General features: G+C 46.6%; 1 protein-coding gene across 6 annotated transcripts in view; it reads right to left on the bottom strand.

Annotated features, from left to right (window-relative positions):
• Positions 1 to 335: 335 nt before the first annotated feature.
• STX16 (syntaxin 16) overlaps positions 336 to 16,528 on the bottom strand; it is a 33,779-nt gene continuing 17,586 nt past the window's right edge. For 4 of the 6 annotated variants that reach the window (XM_022597368.2, XM_089897110.1, XM_089897111.1 and 1 more), the window contains 4 exons: positions 15,835 to 15,926; positions 15,134 to 15,277; positions 13,836 to 13,916; positions 10,017 to 11,450 (listed from right to left, as the gene is read on the bottom strand). In XM_022597368.2, the coding sequence (XP_022453076.2) occupies positions 11,346 to 11,450; positions 13,836 to 13,916; positions 15,134 to 15,277; positions 15,835 to 15,926 (422 nt within the window). In that variant the 3' untranslated portion in view covers positions 10,017 to 11,345. Of the gene's footprint in view, positions 449 to 10,016; positions 11,451 to 13,835; positions 13,917 to 15,133; positions 15,278 to 15,834; positions 15,927 to 16,528 lie in introns of those variants that run through there. The other 2 variants (XM_089897108.1, XM_089897109.1) reach the window with 2 other exon arrangements.

Raw genomic sequence — 16,528 nt, 5'->3', positions numbered from 1 at the left:
GTTAGAGGCAGATATTCCTGCTTCTGGTTTTAAGCCGTCCCTGAATCGAAGGGATCCAGACTAAACAGAACATTAAGGAATGATTCCACTTCAAACGCCCGCCAATTTCCTCAAGATGCTGCTTGTGACAGATATGACTATATTCCAGGAAAGTACTTTCCCCTTTTCACTGCAGACTCTGCGGACTTCAACATAAATAAGACAGGCCCCACTTTGTTTAGATAAATTTTTATGAAGGTATTAATCCTGAGCTTAGTATATATTTCACTGTCAATGAAAAATTCACCTCAATTTAATTTTCTTAAAAGATGAAAATTTAAAACAACTTACCAGGCTCTTTAATGCAACCCAAGAAGTAACTCATGTTTTTGATGACTTGAAACTCATTCCAAACTCAACTGGGTCTTCAGACTTTTAATTTAGGAGTTGAGGAAAAGACTAAAATCTTCTGGAAGAAATCAGAATAAAGTTCCCAGGACATATTAGGAAGTTTTTTGGTACAGGTTACACACTAGAACATAATACTTAAGTCATATCATGTAAGATGGCTCTCTGTGTATGAGATGTGCATTTTTGTGTTAATTTCATGCCAGAGTTTACCTATATAAAATCAAAACATATGAGTACCAGTTCTGAAGAGCTTCAGGCCAGGTCAGGCTTTGGGGATGTGCAGCAGTGTGTGTGTGTGTGTGTGTGTGTGTGTGTGTGTGTGTGCACGTGCGCACAGGGGTGAAGGAACAAACACAGCAGTAAAACCAAGAAATTCAGTCACTGGGAGAAGACTGAGTTTGGATGAGATATTTGAGCTGGGTCTTGAGGGCAGGTGTGCCAGCCAGTCTGATCCCTGACAAGGGAATCGTTCACGCGAAGACCCAAAGTACTACTAACGGGCAGGGCCCATTCTGGAACCAACGTGGCTCCCGTGGCTGCACATAAAGTGTGCGTGAGGTGTATGCTGAGCCCTGGCCTTTGGACTTGACCTTGCGGGCCACTGAAAGCCAGTGGACGTGCCTCAGTCAGGACCAACGTGAAATCAAGGGAGGGCTTGTTCCTGGTTGAGAAGGACCTGCTGCTTCTTGTTCCCAGAGGATGCAGAGGAAGGCTCGGCTCCAGCCACCTCCCTCCATGGAGCAGCTGGCCTGCAAGGGAGCCCCCATCCAAGAAAGGTGGTGGGTGACCCGTGCACAACCCCCCTGGAGGCTGCCTGTGTCCAGCGTGTGCCCTCCATCACCACGCCTGGACCTCAGGGAGCCTCCCAGTTACATTTTGTAAATACTGCGTCAGACGTGCCAACTAGAAGATTTGTATGTTCCCTCAAGGATTGAAAATTAACTGATTGCCATAAAAATCACATTTCCCTAAACACTTTTTTGAAAAATGCATGAACTTATGGAAAAGTTGAAAAACCAGTACAATGAATATGCCTTTCACCTAGGTTCATATATATGTGTATGGATGTGTATGGGTGCATATATAGGTATTTTTCTCTGCATCATGTAAAGTTAGCTGCACACACTTAACCCTAAATGCCTCTGTGCATCTCCCTTAGGAACAGGGACACCAGCCCCCATGATGACAACAGCCATGGAAATTTAACACAGAAGCCATTCTATCATCTAATGCAGTTCCCATTGAAACTTCTTTAATTTGTCCCCAAAATGTCCTTCATGGCCTTTTCCTTTTAAATCCAGAATCCAAGTAAGGATCAGGCGTTCTGCTTGGTTGTCAAGGCTCTTTGGTCTCCTTTAATCCAGAACAATCCCTGCCTTTGTCTTTTCTGACATTGACGCGTCTCACAGAAGGTCCCCACGGTCTGGACTCCTCTGATGGTTTCCTTATGATTAGATTCGGGTTAGATGTTTTTGGCAACAGTGCACATTGTGTTTCCCACTGGGCCCCATCAGGAACCGCATAACCTAGGTTGTCTCGCCTTATTGGCCAAGGCTGGTAACTTGGTTTAAGCGGGGTCGGCCAGATCTCTTCATGGTAAAGGTATACTTCCCCCTTTATACCGAATAGAATGGAAATCAGCTTCCTCTTTATAATGCATGGAGTGACACTCTGAGACTATGAGAATGTTCTGTTTCCTGACAACCTTTCCCCCATGGCTTTCAAATCCAATAATGATCTCTGCCTGCATCAAGGACTGGTTGCAGCATGGTTATTTTCCAGCTATCTCATCCCTTCTACACTTGCTGCCTGGTATTTTTTTTTTTTTTTTTTTGCGGTACGCGGGCCTCTCACTGTTGTGGCCTCTCCCATTGCGGAGCACAGGCTCCGGACGCTCACGGGCCCAGCCGCTCCGCGGCATGTGGGTTCTTCCCGGACCGGGGCACGAACCCGCGCCCCCTGCATCGGCAGGCGGACTCTCAACCACTGCGCCACCAGGGAAGCCCTGCCTGGTATTCTTGAGTAAAGAAGCCCATCACCTGTGGAGGTCTAGGGCCAAAATGAAAATGTGGAGCCTCTTTTTCAAGATGGTGACAGAAGAGCATTGACCCCAAGACAGGGCCTGGGCGACTGCAGTGGCTGCAAGCCCAGGATGCCGGCCTTTCCCCCACTGAGGACATACGTAAGTGGGTATCTTTCAGCGTCTCTGCTCCAAGCGTCCCCACTTCGGCCGGTGAGAGCCCAGCAGGCAGGTTCCTGTGTCTTTTTCCCATGTCCCTATCGGTTTTTGTGTATTTCTGTCCTTTCTGGAACAATAAGATGACCCCCGGGCTCACAGTGTGCCTTCCTTGCCCCACCTCTACAGCCAGCCACTTCCAAGGAACCCTGTTTCCTTTTGGTTGGGGGAATGGCCGGTAAGAAAGTAAGAGCTTCCTATGGAGAAACCCAGAACTGCATTCCAGGTGTGCTCACAGCTCCTTGGGTGTCACTGCTCCCAATCCTTCTAGAGGACAGCAGTAGAATTTGTTTTATAGGGACACTCAGTTGTTCTTTCCTACAACTCTCACCAAATAGCGTCCACTCCTGACAACAAACCTACCGCATCAAGCTTCCTTCCTCCCATCCTTCCTTCCTTCCTTCTTTCCTTCCTTCCTTCCTCCCTCCCTCCCTCCCTCCCTCCTTCCTTTCTTCCTTCATGTTCTTAGAATGTATCCCACTGATATCTTCAAAGTTTACTTCGTGTCTGTGTGGTCTGTCTATCTGACGTCCATCTAGATTCCTATGTTTCTGTTTGTATTCAACGTAAGGGTTTGCTGGGTCAACTGAAGTAAAAACACACAATGTGAGAGCCGTGAGTTCAGTTCTATTTGGGGACTCACTGAGGACTCTAGCCCAGGAGCTCTGAGGAACTGCTCCAAAGAGGTGGGGTGGGGGGAGGTGTCAGTATATATGTGATATTGGAGAAGGAGTAGGTGCAATCAAGCACACGTCTTGGTAGAAGGTTACTATTAGTCATGAGGAACAGATACCTCAGTTCAAGATTTCAGCACTTTTCTAAGTATGGGAAGATACAAGAATCTAGGTTCATGAAATTTTCTCCTGAAAATATCTAGTTATCTGAGGGTCTGTTCTCCTTGTTTTCCCAGAGCACAGAGGGCCTCATTCCTGATCTCCACCCTGAATTCCTTTCAGGGTGTATGGTAGGTAGAACTGGATGACGGGCAACATTCTTTGTTTTACAGCTGTTTTGTAGTTCTTTTTTACATTTTCAGTTTTTGAACACGTAAAACATTTGTATGGTTCAAGAGATGAAGCTGTGAAAAGGAATGCTCAAAGAAATCTCCTGTCCCACCCCTTTCCACATTCTCCCACAGTAACCATTTTTATTACTTTTTAGTTTATCTTTCTTGTTTCCTTTTGAAAAAAAAAAGATTATATATATTCACGGATCTTACACAAAAGACAGCATATTGCACGTCATCTTTTGCGCTCTGCTTTAAAAGCACATTCTGTCGTCTCATCTCAAGCCCTGTGTTTGTTTTTACCTTCCAGGATCAGTGGGATGACAGAATGTGTTAATCAAAACGTTACTAGTGGAATCATTTATGAACAACAAAAAGCATGCCTTCTTAACATCAGTTTTCAGGGCTTCTCGGTAAAATGAGGGCTGAATGAGTTGCTCTCGGAGCTCCCTGGCCGTGCTAGCAGCCTAAATTATTCTCCCAGGAAGGGGAAAGTGTCAGATAGTAATGACCCTCATGTCTCGGGAACTAAATTTCTATTTACTTCTCAACACCTGCAAAATTATTTTTGTGGTTGTAAAAGTTTTCAAGGGCATATTGAAGACCTGGAGCCTGGGGATGGGGTGGCTGAAGGAAGTAAGAGAGAAATCATTAACAGACCAAACGTGGTTCTACATTCCTTGAAGCAAACTCAGCATATAAAATGGAGATGTATAGGAAAGCGAAATGAGGGGTCCGTGTTTATTTTGATCAAGAAATCGTTTCTTTAGGAAAAGCTTCCCTTATAGGATCCTCTGAAGTAGTAGGCTTCTCGAGTGCCTCGAAAATGACTCAGTCTTCAAAAACCCGAGTCACACTTTTTTTGCAGAAACACTTGTGTAAGGCAACACGTCTATCTTAGTATCTAAATGTGGATCTCTTCAAAAGTGAGAACGAATCCGAATCTGTTGCTCATGATTTTGGTAGAGCTGAGCAGTGTGGAGGTAAGGCTGGGGGAGGGAAAAATTAACCAGAAATCCTTGGGTTTTTTTTTTTTTAAGGCCCATGAGAAGGAAATTCAGTATTTTTTTCTCACTGATTCTGGAAGGCTCCATATTTTGGGCCGGTTCCTAGTCATGGATGGGAAGCACAAAGATGCAGCAACCTTGCATGTATTATTACCATGCAGGTTAAAATGCTAGGTTTGAAATCAGATCACTTATCCCTTCTCGGTGATTTACGAAACTTGAGTGACATTATAACCCAAACAGAGTAAAACGCATTCCAATCAGGTCTGGGGTTCTCCTAACATCTTCATAAATTCAGTAACACTTAAACATCACCTATGAGAACCATAAAAAGACATTCTGAAGGCTTTTTCTTAAAACGTAAGTACGCACTATAAAGTACTGTTTTTAAAACATGATTGATTTGTTACATTATAAATTCAGCAGCACGTGAAACCAAGTTGTGTATATACCAAGAGTTCCCCTCTTTTTTTTCCCTTTCCTTTAAATGAGAGGCTACTCTCCATCCTCCAGTACTCCTGGGGCCATAGAACAGGGAGAGGAGAGGTGGGCGGGGTACAGTGTCAGGCGCGGGGGGCTGCGGCAGTCCGAGGGGAAGGAGTGACAGGGCTGCATGGCAGCCAGCTCTGGGACTTAGCAAGTCAGGGTGCATGATCTGTGCTGTGTGTCTGCACCTTCGCCGGGGACTTTCGCCTGCCGCTGTTGTGCAAAAACACACGACGGGTGCCTCCACAAGGCACGACGTTAAGTGTTGAAGTCCTGTGTAAATTTAATTATCAGCATGAACTGAAGGTACTGTCATCGTTTAACTCAGCCGACCTTTTAAATGGATAACCAACCTTGAGGCTTAATTGGATTCAAAAAAATCAATTTCTAGCCACTGCCTATCGTGGAAATGAAGCGCTACATTCTCAGGCAACTGTAAAATCAGTTCTGCTTGAGACTATTTTTTATTATTTACAACATCAACATGACATGATCCATCTTGGTCAGCGTTTTATGCAGACGTACACCTTTTATGCGGACAACCGCCGATGGACACGTACGCACACCGAGGCACATCACAAAAACAGCACTGCTGTCTGCTGGGCGGCAGCCTTAGTCATCGGCAGCCAGCTCTTCACACCAATTACACGAAAAACTGAGCTCGGGGTAATGACATACCGCTGTTGGCAAATCTCTCTTAGCCTCAGTCTGCTCTAATCTTTGTAATAAGAAAAAAAAAAAATCCTTGAGGAAGCTTTTACCAAATCACATCTTGACCATTAAATCTTTCTGGAAGAAGGTCATTTAATTTTAGGGAAAGAAATGAACAATGAAAAGGGCGTAAGCAGAAACAGTACTGGTCTGGAAATTGGGAAGTCTAAGATTCTAGTTCCCGCCATGCGTTCCACTAGTCTTGTGACCCTGGCAAACCCTCTGTCAGCTCTCAGTTTCCCCATCTGGAAAAGGGGGAGGTTTGGCGGGGAGAAGGGGGGCTGCTCTATTTCCCTAACAGCTGAGGAAAATGGAGGTCTATTATGGTGCCGAATCAGAAGGCCAAGTTTAAAAAAAAAAAACAAAAACAGACATTTGATTCCCTCAGCACTTCCTCTGAGCAAAAGAGACCAAATGATGCAAACCAGAGCCCTTCTGCTTCCATTACAACAATTACAAAATGAGAGAAATAGTGATTCCTAACGACGGAATTTAGACAATTAGCTAAGAAGCAATTTTAGCATAACAGTTGACAAACAGAAATCACTAAACCCAGTGGCCTAGCTTAACTAAGCCCGATTTAAATGTGCATCGCATTGAGTGGAGTCTCACTTAAATGATCCATTTTAGCCAGATTACAGAGCTGAAACGGGGCCCCACACAATTATCTTAAACATTCAGGGCAGGCCAGAGAGCTCATTTGGACAATTGGACAAATGGTTATTTTCTTTTGCCTCAACTGACCAGATAATTGTACACAAATCCCTGCCATTTGATGCTGTGGAATGTCCCTTTGTGTTGGAAGAAGACCCAGCCACGGACCAGTAGACCACCGTGGGGGTGGTGTGGAGTCGGGGGACGGGATGCGCACGGCACACGGCTGATGCCCACCGTCCAACTCCAAGTCCTGAATCGGAGGCACCTTCAGACGTGCAGAGGTTCTACACTCCCGCACCAGCACCCTCATTAGTTCTAACACCCATCATTTCGAAGGGGGTTGTTGTCTCCCAATTTAAAAACAAAACTAAACAAAAACATCAGGCAGCAAGGTTAGAGGTGGCATCTGGGTGGTCGAGGGAACTTGGAGAGAGGAAACTAGGAGTTTTTAAAGGGCTCACACACACAGGGATCTACACCTCGGGCCCACATGTCCACGTGTGCACAGCGCTGAGTTTCAGAGTGTAGCTAACATCAAACAAGAGTGTGCCCCTCTAAGTCTTAGGAGGAGAGGACACTTAGGATAACCAGCCGATGAACTAGCACCATCCCATCCTCCCTACACCCGACTAATGAGTGTCCGATCTGTGGAGACAGCGAGCCAGTTTCTCCGCATGGGTCCCACATTTGACTAGGACAGGGGGTCCTGATGACCAGAGTTAATAAGCCAGCAGGTAGAGAAACACGCCACCCAATAAACGCAGAAGCAGATGGTGGCAGGCTGGGTGAGTCGTTCTGCTGTGGCTACACAGGTGTGACGGACAAACCAGGAGGGATTCTAGGCTGCTCCGACTCCAGGTTACCATCACAGCTCTGAGAAGGCGCTCAGGACACTGACAGGGGCAACTACTTGCAGCCTGCCCTCCTACCGTCAGTGTGTGTCCCCGAGAGGAACCACCCAACGGCCCACACGCGACACAGTCACGCCTGAGGGCCAGCACCCAAGGAGCTCTCTGCCCAGCAAGCAGTGTTTCCAATCACTGTACCTGCGCATCCCTGGAGCACCACCTCAAGAGAAGGCCACCAAAACCTCAGCGGGAACACGACCCACGAGGCTACCGCTCAAGGAACACACGCGTCCGGCAGAGCCCACGCGTGTGGCCGCTTCTACCGCGGCCCCATCAGGATGGAGCGTTTCTTCGGTGTGTATCCTCGGAGAGTGGACTTGATCGTGGACAGAGCCAATGGCTGATAAGCAAGCTGGGGGGCTGTGGTTCTAGTCCAAAGACAAGGGGAGCGCACAGGAAGAGGAGGCTGCTTCTTCCGAGTGGATCAGCGGGCTCCGAAGACACCGTGTTGCCTGGGGCACCAGCGACCTCCAAGGACTGAATGCCTGGTGCCCAAGGAGACCGCCTGCAGAGTCAGCTCCCGCTTCCATGTGTGCGGACCCTGGGGTGTAGCTAAGAAGACACACGCCCGGTGCGCCCCGATGGCATCTCTCGCCAGGCATGCACGGGTGAGAGTCAGCGATGAGTTAACAGAGAACCATCCCGGCCTTGGAGGAGCCCAGCACGTTCGAGGGGAATTACGGTCCTGGCTTTGAGTTCGACTGGCAAACACCACCCCTGAAATTTTCGGATTAATAGGATGGGAAACGTTCAAAGTCATTTAGAAGTTCAAGTCTCCCGGAGCCCGTGTGTACGAATTACTTCTCAAAAAGGCACACGTAACTACGGTTTTATCTAAGATCTCCAGTGTTTCTTGGTATGTATAGAGAGCATACATTTTCATCAGGAAAGTAATTATCTGCCTTTTTGTATAGTGGACAGCAAATCGATTGGTCCCCTTGAAAGCACCCATTAGACAGAAAGATGGACTCTCAGACACTGAGACAAAGGCCTCGGCACAAAACAAACAGTCATCAGCCCAAACGATCACAGAACAGGCCAGGCTCTCCCGAAACACAGACGCACGTGAAGAAAACATGTGCCCCATCGTTAAAATTAATACTAGGATAGCAGGATGTTCTTTAATCTGCACGACTGCTTTATTGTACAAAAAGTTTCCAGTAACAGTAAATTAGTTTTAAAAAAAGGACAAAAAAAGTCATTTTAGATAGAAGCGCTTCACTAATTGCTTTATTTAAGCACACAAGAAAAAAAGTCTTATCTGACCAATTAGGTTGGAAGGGTTTTATTACCTTTAAGAAGCCATTAGCCAGGATAAAACACTGAAAGCGCTTGTGTCAAAACAAATAAATAATGCTCTCTCAGTTAGCAGAGAACGCAGTAAATTCGTTAAATTAGAGATGTATGCGGCTTCACACCCATGGTGGGCGAGCCAGCACCTCCCCCCAACCCCAAATTAATAAAACAAGAGACAGTAGCTTTCAGTTACGATCTCCCGGGAAAGATCAGGAGCTTTGGGGAACTGACAGTTAATGTCTACGTTCCCCCTCTCCAGCCCTGGTCAACAGAGCCACCCAGGGCACGTTACAGGGGGCAGGGGTCCGGGCTGCGCCCCGAGGAGCCCTCCCTGTGGGTCCTCTTCTCGGGGCGCGCTCCAGGCGAGGGGAGAAACTGGGCAGGCCATCACCGCCACCAGAGCTGCCGGCAGGAAAAGGAGGGCGAGAAGGACCCTCAGGTGCCGGGACGCTGAGTACTAACCCGCCCCCCGCAACGCTGCCGCGCTTTCCGCAAGTGAAGGCTCAACAGAGCAAGTACAGTGTTTTGCGGTGCATGGGCTCAGGGCCACTTCCCCACCTTGGGCCACAGTGGTGGCAGCGGACGGCTGGGCTTTAGCTGGCACTGCACTGGATCCAGTCAGCTGCCCGGATCCCACACAGGATCCTTCAAACCATTCCTAGTCAGATTCATACTTTTACCCAAATGAGTTGGGTAAAAAACCCAACTCTAGTCACCCTATTCACTGAAAATAAATGCAAATGAACAGTGATCCTTTCTTAATGGGCCACTTTCCTTCAAACTTGAAAAGCTTCAGCAGTAACCCATATCACCATCGCAGGCTGTCTGGGAGGGAAGCCCCTCATCTCGACAGCCCCACTCCTAGGAGAAGCTTGACTCCATGAGGTCAAAACCGTTGAGACGAAAGACGCCTACGGCTACTCTCGAGGACCGCAGAAGCCCCCCGCCGTTTCAGGGGCGATCGAGGAGGGGCTGGCCTCTTATCCCCTGGCCTTCTTTCCCAATAAATAACTGTCAGGGAATGCCGTGCTATTTCCTGAAATGCCAGGGTCACCTTTAGACCCTCCTACGGCCGCATCAGCAATAAGAAAACCAGTGACTGCCCCGTGTCGTAAACCACTTGGGAGGGGAAGGCTGGGGCAGGGGTCTGGGTTTTAAGCCCATGAACTGTTTGGACAACTTGAATCTCGGGACTTGAGTTTAAATTTCTGGAAATAACTTCAAAGTCAATCCTAGAGAGACATTTTATGTGACTGGTCCAAATAAACGGCAGCACATTTAATGAGATCATGCTCTTTTAAAACATTTTAAGAAAGGTAAAAATCATGGAAAGCCATTGAAAATGATGCAAAGACCATTAAAACAATACTGGTGTCTCAAGACCAATTAAAACATGAACAACTTCAGTTTTCAAAGTTATCATCACTTTCCACATTATTCCACAGGTCCAGGAATATATTCAAGCACCATATTGATAATAGGTAAGTAAACAACAAAGTCCTACACTGGCGATCTGATTCACGCTCACACAAACGAGGGGCTTTTCTAGGCAAGATTTTCACAAATTGCAAGAATATGCCCACTTTCTGGGCATGGTAAGCGGCAATGGAAGGGCCAATAAATCAAACCACTGGTGGAATATTTTACTTTGAAATGGAGTGATGTGTGGTTAATAATTTGAGACCCACTAATCCTATATGGGGTGACCCATTTAGAATGGCCTCTGTGTAAATTCACAGTTCATTAAATGGTGTCTGGTTTGAACAGGTCATTAAGCAGTGAGTACATAAGCAATGCATTGAGCAAGGATGGCTGGGGACGAGCACAGGGACACACTGGCTGCTTCCGGTGACTTTCACGACACTACCGAGCTTCCTCTCAATGTGAGGTTATTTCAAATCACCAACTTTTAAATTTAGGTGGTTTTGTTTAGTAACCCCTTTTGGTTACAGGAGAACATGCAGTGCACAACTTTTAGATGAGGAATACTCCATTTACAATTAATTTAAACTTATAAAGCTGTTTTAACTGGTCCATCTAAATGTGTTAATTAACATCAATGATGGTTTCTTATTTTTTCACACTTTGTTACTCTGATCATTAACAGTGATGGAAAAGCTAAATTAAGTTAATGGGGAATGGATTACAAATTCTTAAAGGACTTCTCAGTTTGTTTTCAACTGGAAAATATATAGAGAAAAATGAAGAGGCATTTTTGCCTTTACTCATAAATTTTTGGTACCAAATTTCTTAAAAACCAGATGGTTTAAAAAAAATTTTTCCAAAAATTATTTTAACATGCTGCTCAGACATGACTGCTAAAAAAATAGCATATACAGATATAATATATTGAACAGCGTGAGGAGGCCTGTAAACCTTCAACTCGTTTTCTCTTTCTAAAAAAAAAATATATTATAACTGAAGAGAGAACTCATCTCTAATCTGCAGCAGTATCCAAGGTCCTTCAAGTGTTGACAGTGAAGGAAAACCAGAAGCCCCTTCCCCTCGCGTGAGCACGACTGTGCGGCCGAGTCCATGGAAACGCTCGCGGCCCCGACGGGCCCGGGGCCGCGCCTCTGCAGGAACCCACGGGCGCCGGGCGCGCGCACCCGGGTCCACGCGGGCCTCACACACCGACCCCACGCTGCTCAGTGCGACTTCACGCCGACGAGGACAACAATGAGGACAATGATGATGACAAATAATATTAAAATCACAAGCATCTTCCGATTCTTCTTTTGATACTGCTCTGCCTACAGAGAGAGGAGGGAAAAAAGGCCGTCATTTTCCCCAAAATCCCAAATCGCGTCTCGCTCACTTCCAGTCCTAGGCCTCTGGCTGCACCCACACACCCGACACCTCTGCCACCGGCTCCATCACCACGATTCCTGCCATCAGCTCCCGCGGGTTCAATCCACGCGAGTCCCATGACCCCGGAGCTCCCTATTTACCCGGCTTCGCTAACGCCCGCGCTGGGGACCCGCCATCACACGGAGGCCGCCGGAGAGGCAGAAGGCTCTGCTTTCAGATCCCTGTGGGCCGCTTCTCCTTACTTCTCCTTCCACTGACCGCAAGGACCCACTCTTTCAACAGAAGCCTCTCGCTTCCGGACACAGTTCTCTGGATGAACGCACAGCTCCTTCACTAAGAAATCGAACACCTGGCTAAAGTTACCACAGCCAGCAGGGATGGAACCGAGGGTCCCAAAGAAGCTTGTTTTCTACCTCCTCTGAATTTGGGAACAAGAAGAAACTCAACCTTTGAAGTAGAAACAGGAAAGTTGGCCCTGTGGTGTCAAGCGCAGAAACAACCCACGGAGTCCAGTGCTGTGCGTCTGGTGACACACACGCCCGTGGTGCAGAATGTGACCCACAGAAAGGAGCGGGGAGAAGAGAGTCGTGAGGGTGTCCCCGTCCACGTCGGGGAGAGCACGTCCTGCCCTTCCGTGGACAGCGCTGCTTCACAGTGAAGGGGAAAGCAAGGAGACAGCCTGAGGGCCGTACCTGCTCAGAACGTGCAACCTCTCCTGCCCTACTTCCCCGTCCCCACCAACCTTCCGACCAGAACGTCTGTTTCCTAAGCGAGCCTGCCCGCCCACCAGGAGCCACACAGCCACAGGAGGAAACCTCAGCGCAGACAGGTTCACCCGTCTGGAGAGCCCGGCCCGTGCGAAGCAGCTCCCAAGGCTCCATCAGCCTCAGATGAGCTGACCGCCAAGGCAACGGCCAGCCATGCCTGGAGAAAGAGGACGGCGCGTGCTTAGTTTTCTAATGAGTAACCTGCAACACCACGGAAGCTGACACCAAATGATACACTTCGAAACCTCTCAAAATGGTTTATAAAGTAGAACCTTCAACAAAATTTTTAGTTCCCACTAGATTTGTACACTCGCGCGGAGAAAGCTTTTTCCCCTTATCTGTGTTATATCAAAAAACAAGTTTCGCCAGTTTTTATTGAAGAAACTTCAAAACCGATGCATAATTCAACAGCATATGAAAGGCCGGGCATTACAGAGTGACAAACTAAAGTTAGTTTTCACTCTTTTAATACACAAAGCTTGGCAACCGAGTGAACCCAACGCTTAAAAAGCCCTCTGCATGTACAAGGCAAGCCTCTTTTTTCTCAGTATATGCTGGAACGCCACTCCCCATCCGGCATGTGGTGACAAAAGCACGTGGAAGAGGCAGTGAAGGGCTTCTGGTCAGACCTATGCGAGGTCTTTCTGTAAACCTGACACTACCGTCAGATACGGCCATCTCTGCCACAGGAAGTGGCTGGTTTCAGAAAGGTGATAGAGAAGTACATTAGTGAATGTACTAGGAAAAATGACCATTATATACGGCTAGGAATACTGCTAGGTCTCAAAGACATGAGGAAATGGACACAATTTATTTTATTTGTGAAGTATCACATTCCTTTTAAAGAAAACATGCACCCAATTATATATGAGAGTCACTCAGCAGCGTATGTGTATGTTTCTCATAACTCACTACAAGATTTTTAAGACGTTTTCCATCTATTTTTAACAAGTATCATGAAAAACATTCCTGAAACAGCCACTTTATTATTAGCCAAGAATCAGAGAGCTAATACTCTCACTTCAACAAACTACTCTTTCCTCAAGGTAGTACACAGATATACTGCGGTAATTAAAAGGGAAAATTAGATTTTTATCTTCTCCAGAATGAATCCCCACCAGCAATTTATCAGAAAAGTATCACAACAAAGAGAGGCCTGAGTCAGCAGCAACAAGCAGATAGAATGCTCAACACATATTTTAACAAATACCCACTCAAATCGATTTCCTAAAACAAGAAGACCTAAACAAGGAATAAAATACTTTCTAAAAGGGAGAAAACCCCAATTCCTTCAGAATTCCCTGTCACGAAAGGGGATTCTCGGCAATTTCAGACCTGCGTGTGAGGTACGCCCGGAATCACTGACTGCAGGAAAATGGCAACAGTGCACGTGGTCGGCTCTGAATAAAAACGACATGGTGCATTTTTACGGTCCTATCTCGAGCCGACGGCAGACGAGAATGCCGAAGCCAGTTACGATGGAAGAGAAGCCCTCTCATGAATTCTTGATATCTCATAATAGTTCTTCAGATTCTCAACCACTGAAAGATATGGCATTACCTTGTGGAGCTGTTTCAAGCCGTCTTCCGTTTTGATACAGGACTGTTCAACATTATAGTCGATTCTATCAAGGACGGTACCCTGAGTAATAAATGACAGTTACAGACGATCAACAACCACAACTGGGAACACGGAACTTCAAAAATAAGAGATGCAAATCGCAGACATCATTATCCACAGAATTATCTGTCTTACTTAACTGTGATGGAAAGGTGCACACTGCCAGGTCTGGGATCCATCACCGTGCAATATGAGGCACTCAGGGGCAGGCTGCTGCACTAGTTGTAATGAAAGTCTAGCTCAGGAGGAAGAGATACTGACAAATTGAGGTTTCTTTTTTGGATTTAGCCACTGCAGGATATGCCATATTCAGACTTACTGGGGCTTTAAAAAATATACGGTTCAGTGGAAATAGGCTCTGAGTGGTGAAGGGCTTGCGTCTGTGCCCGTTTGTTGCTTAAATACTTGGATTCAAGTAAGCAGAGAGGGCCAGTTAAGCCAGGCCTGGTTACGATGAGGCCTGGAAATTGACTATCATGTCTATAAACGTCAGTCACCATGTGGCTCCATGGGTCAGAACAAACACGGTAAGCTCCAAGCCACATGTAAAATTACACATTCGCCTCAGGGAGAATTTTGTTTTTAATTGTTTAATCTCTTGGTTCAAACAGGAAGAAGGGACACTGGGCTACACAGAAGGACAGGGCTGTGAATGGAAACGTGCTGTGTTAGGAGACGACAGCAAGAGCAGTTCCGTGGGAGCCTCGGGAGTAATTAATGTAACTAGATCTCCCAGAGCCTCGCCACTCCATTCTGAGGCTGGTTTCAGGGGGATCAGGACCCAAATCCCTGCTGGCAAGATAATAAAATACCCTAATCAGATTGCAACAGCGAACAAACAATTTAATTCTACTCAAGAGCTAGTGGTTCCAGTTGCCATTACACAATAACCTGCCAAAATTAGAAGGGAAACCTTATCTATTGGCAGAATCACTGCTGAGCATGGGCAGACCAACCAGGCCCCCACCGTGGGGTGCTCCCATAAGCACCCTTGGGGTAGAGGCAGAGACTAGGAGAACTGTCACTGACATTTGTTTTTTATCTAAAAAAAAGTTTATTAGTGTTTTTATGGGGAACGATAGCAGTATATGTACATAATCCTTACACACACATATACATACATTCGGGGAGTAGGTTCAAATCGTTTTCCTGACGGAAGTGCAGAACCAGAAACGTCTGGAGAAGGACTAGATACTATGGCAGGAAAGCCCGCTGAGGAGGCAGGTAAGTTCACGTACCTGCTCTGCAATCATGGCCCCTAGGTCCCTAAATATCTCGTTTAGGTCGCAAATAGACTGCACGATGCGGCCAACCTCCCGCTCCCGCGCGTCCACCATCAGCGTGCTCTGCCCCACCAGCGCCAGCTGGTCGTCTGTGAAACCCTAGCAAAACAAAAAGGACGAAATGTGTGCGTTAGCTTTCACTCCCCTCAGGAAAGCTACAGTGTACCATTTTAGATGTAACTGAAAGGAAATAAATTCTGAAACTATTTCTGTAAAGCACATAAACCACAGATAAGCACTTATTCTTCCCTAACAGGAAAGATCCAAATTCCCCAAACAAGCGGGCTCTAAAGCACTAGCGGCCAAAGCAGGGGACACAGAGAACCCCGCGTTTGCAGCTACCCAAGGGCTAAGTAGCAAAACCACCGGGGAGAAGCCTGCGCACCTCTGGGTTCTTCCCAGGAGTGGGGTGGGCAGACTGCTTTCCGGAAGGTTCTGGAAGGCAGATGACAAGGTCTCCCTGCAGCCTTTGGAAAGGAAGAAACAGTATGGCCCCCATGACCGTTCTTCCGCCGGCTGCAAAAGCCACTTGATGGATGTGCACGTCACGCAGGGCTGATCCATTTGCATCACATGGAAGTTAAAGGTCCACGAAGAGAAGGAAAACAGACCGGAGCGCAAATGCACGGCAGTCAATTCTGCAGCCCCTCACGTACCCGATCATAAAGAGTATTATCGTCTCCATCGTCCATCAGTGGTACTGATGTATCAAAAAAATGCTGGGATCTTTCCTCTCGATTCTTCAGGCCTATCATGGATAGGAATTCACTTTACTTGAATACGTAAACCATCCTGGTTACTGTCCCACCGTTAAAAAGGGGAAATCTAGAGTAAAACTCAACAGTCAAAATGGAGACATTCTTAGCAGCTTTAAAAGAACCCTATCTCACCTCCAACAGAGGTGGGGGGGACAGTAAAGGACTACAAACATGCAACAGTGTGGAGTACTTGGGGTTATCTAAGACAAAAATCACACCGTAAATGTGTATAATTCACTGGATGCCAAGTGAATGACAAAATGACACAACCATGTGAGAATCTCTAAGAGAAGCAGAAATATTTAATCTAACTGCTGTTACAAAGCATTAAAAAAAAAAAATCAATATCTCTCCCTAAAACCATCTCTAGTAGAATTCCAAATGGCCCTAGTCAAATTTTAGAAATAGTAAAATTAAAACACAAATATGCCAGTTGTCAGGAGGAGGGAGAACTAGTTTTGGGGGAGCCTGTGGGGATACTATTGATTACAATGGCAATAAAGGAAAAACCAGTTTATAGGGTAATTAGAATGAGGGTGTAGCTGAAGCCTGACTTGGCACTATTTAGGAAGGAAGGGAGGCCGAGTAAATC

This window comes from Delphinapterus leucas, chromosome 15 (assembly GCF_059928025.1).
Source record: "Delphinapterus leucas isolate spDelLeu-1000000601 "Yukka" chromosome 15, BTC_Dleu_Yukka2, whole genome shotgun sequence".
In the NCBI taxonomy this organism is placed as follows: Eukaryota; Metazoa; Chordata; class Mammalia; order Artiodactyla; family Monodontidae; genus Delphinapterus; species Delphinapterus leucas.
Note: the sequence above shows the minus strand (reverse complement) of the source record. Positions and strands in the feature narration are given on the sequence as shown.